This window comes from Odontesthes bonariensis, chromosome 5, assembly GCF_027942865.1.
Source record: "Odontesthes bonariensis isolate fOdoBon6 chromosome 5, fOdoBon6.hap1, whole genome shotgun sequence".
NCBI classification, from domain to species: Eukaryota; Metazoa; Chordata; class Actinopteri; order Atheriniformes; family Atherinopsidae; genus Odontesthes; species Odontesthes bonariensis.
The window spans coordinates 20,868,858-20,871,946 of NC_134510.1; the positions used below are offsets into that span (position 1 = coordinate 20,868,858).

A 3,089-nucleotide genomic window follows, 5' to 3' on the forward strand; every position below is an offset into this window, starting at 1 on the left:
TTTCTTTTCTGTAAATGAGTTCAGTATCTTTCATTTTGAAATGCTTTTGAATACTTCTGACCACTCTTCTTTCTTTCTAACCTGCGTTTTGTGCACCAATAAGTTCGCTTTTTAAGAAGATCTTTGATATCCTCAGAATAGCACCAATATTTTTTTTTTCTTTTTGTAGCATCGTTTCTGATTAATTCCCTTCTAAATGAATGTGGTAATACGGTTTTGTTCATGCTTTGACAATTAATGCTTCTTTTCTTTTTTTTCCCAGGGGAAACTCTGACATGCTATGAGTGTCTACCAGGGTACTCTGAACCTTGCACGAAAATAGCAACATGTCCCTCACAGAATCATCAGTGTGTCTCACTCAGAACGATGACATATGCAGGTATATTTCTGTATAGTTTATGGTGGTTGTTGGTCCCCTGTTTGGAACTTGCTCAGTTTACAGTGGCTTTTCTTTGGCTACAGGTGGTTCAATAATTACTGACATTGGAGCAAAAACTTGTGCTTTGCCTCAGGAGTGTGGTGAGCATTCTCTCAACTTTGGAACGGTTAAAACCGTGATTACCACCAAGTGCTGCAACTCGGACCTCTGCAACAACCAGTCTGCCCCAGGTAATTTACATCCTGCGTGTATTTATTTTTTTCCCCACATTGCGCAGGGTTGCTCTAACTACAGTCTTATGTATTTACACTTTATGCAAAATGCTTGGTGAGTGCAAATATTTCAAACCAAGAAAAAAAGTCCAAAAAGAGAAACAGTTTGAATATTTGCGAAATGCAGTGACACAGGACCAAGAAAAAAAATGAATTCAGTGTTAAAAGTGAAACGTCCTTGCTGCTAAACCTGATTCTGAATTACAGCTTCACTAATTTGCCTGGACGGAGGCACTCATATCACAGACGCAAATGATTGTCATTTCATTACACCTAAAAATACTGAAGCAGTGCGCCTTGTAATGTCAAGTTTATTCTCCAAAACGTCCTTATATATTTTGCTTGTTCCTTCATCCATCCTCTCATTAGACAATGAATAAAGAATTGCACTCTGAAAGTTAGTGCTGACCACATTAAAATGCTTCAGGTGTGAAATCAGTCATTTAAGGTTAAAGTGTCAGGGTGGGGTGGTGAGGTAGGACACGTATGCAGACTCAGAGGTTGAAAGCAAACAGGGATTTATTCACAAAAACAAATGTTAAAACAAAAGGCGCGGCTGAGCCGGATAACAAAGAAACCTAAACTGAGGAATAAATACTTGACAAAAACAAAACTCTTGACAAGGCATGGATAAATACTTAACTTGGTGAGACAACGTGGCGTGGCATGAGGGATATCACAGGCGAGTAGGTAAGGATCTGACAAAAGGACAGGGAGACTGGAAACTAAATAGGGAACTGGGAGTGATTGGTGACTGGGTGCAGCTGGTGGGGAATGAACAGGTGACATGAGTGAAGTTAATGAACTGAACATGGGAAGTGAGGGGAAAACAATGGCAAAACTAAAAACAAGAACTCAAAACCAAGACATAAAACCAAGACATGAAACCTAAAACATGGTGAAACATAAAACTAAAAACATGGCAGAGTCCCGTGGGCGTGACATAACGTTACAGAAGTCTTGAGTTTGTGGGATTGGTTCAGCAACTTTATGACATCAGATCTTACATGCCGAAAGCATTGAAAGCCTAATTTGCACATTTGCTAATTTAACAGTTGCCTTAATCTATTGAAAATGAAATGACCAGGTTTTAACTTGTTCAGTTTCCACAATAAAAGGAAAGGGAACCGCATTGTTTGGCACAGAAACATCATTTTCTAGGAACTTACTTGAAAACAGCCCATTACCATTTTCTTCCTCAAATGATTAATTTTTTGTTTTACCAGATCCTGGCAAATTTTCCCCAAATGGCAAAAAGTGCTTCACCTGCGAAGGAGAAACATGCACTAAAACTCTAAACTGTGAGGGGAATGAGGACCGCTGCGTCTCAGGAACATGTAAGAGACCTGCTTCTTCCTCAAAGTCATTCCAATATCAAACACTGTAGTTTGCTTGATAACATTATTTTCATTCTTTCAGTGAATGCCGATGGTGTTAAGACGACCTTAAAGGGCTGTGCCTCCGAGCTGATGTGCCTAGCTTCATCTACACAGCAGCTTGCCTTGAAGACCAAAGCAGCCAGCGGATTAAAACTGAGCTGCTGCCAGGGCGACTTATGCAACAGCGCCGGCAGTACAAGTGCTGGTCTGCCGCTGATGGCGGTGCCGCTCATCTCTCTGGTCTTATTGTCTTAGTTGCTCAATACAGCAGCATCACTGCTCAACTTTTCTTATCATTTTAGCAGAATTATAGAGCTGCATGCATGTTCTTCTTTCCAATAATGTGAAATGAGAACGCGAAAAAGATGAGTAAGCAAAGCACCAAATGTCATTTACCTTATCTTGCTTCATGCAATTTCTTATGCGCTTTGCTGTTGTTAATTATGAATACGCTTTTTTCTAAGTAAAAAGGTTAAAAAAGATTCTGGTGCAGATTTTCATTGTTCAGTGCCTTTATAAACCAGATTTTTGGAAACACAAAAGACTTGTTCTTGTCATTAATAAGAATTTGAATAAACAAATTGGACCTTTTATTTCTATTTCCTGTCTGAGTCTCTCTTTAATTTTATAATTGATTACATTAATTGACTTATAACGTTTATGGAACAGCACAAAGTAAGTGTCAAAGCACATACTAATCAGTGTGTGCATTTATATTAATAAAGGGCAGCTACTTGAATAATCAAAACAGAGCCCCTCAATTACATAAACGGTTTCTGCATACTGTATCACCATAAAGTGTTCCTCATGTGACTGAATCATCCCTTAGTTGTGCTGCTAGAGGTTCAGCCTGCCGGAGGACCTATGTTGCACTGAGCTCTTCTACCTTCCTCAACTTATATTTGTAGTAATTAGTTGTAATTCTTGTATGTAATTTATTTTGGTGTGTCAAAAGGAATTGTTGGGGTTTTCATGTTAAGTGTTTTTTATTTCATCTAATTTTGTATTCATTTATTTCATTATTACCATTATTTACTCCCTGGTTTAATTTACATCTGT

General features: G+C 38.5%; 1 protein-coding gene across 1 annotated transcript; it reads left to right on the forward strand.

Moving 5' to 3' along the window:
• Positions 1 to 470: 470 nt before the first annotated feature.
• Positions 471 to 2,629, forward strand: LOC142379903 (urokinase plasminogen activator surface receptor-like; the record flags this gene model as incomplete). Its single annotated transcript, XM_075465283.1, has 3 exons — positions 471 to 609; positions 1,878 to 1,988; positions 2,071 to 2,629. Coding segments are annotated over 3 exons (465 nt in total), but the record flags the coding sequence as incomplete, so codon positions are not given.
• Between the last annotated feature and the right edge of the window lie 460 nt (positions 2,630 to 3,089).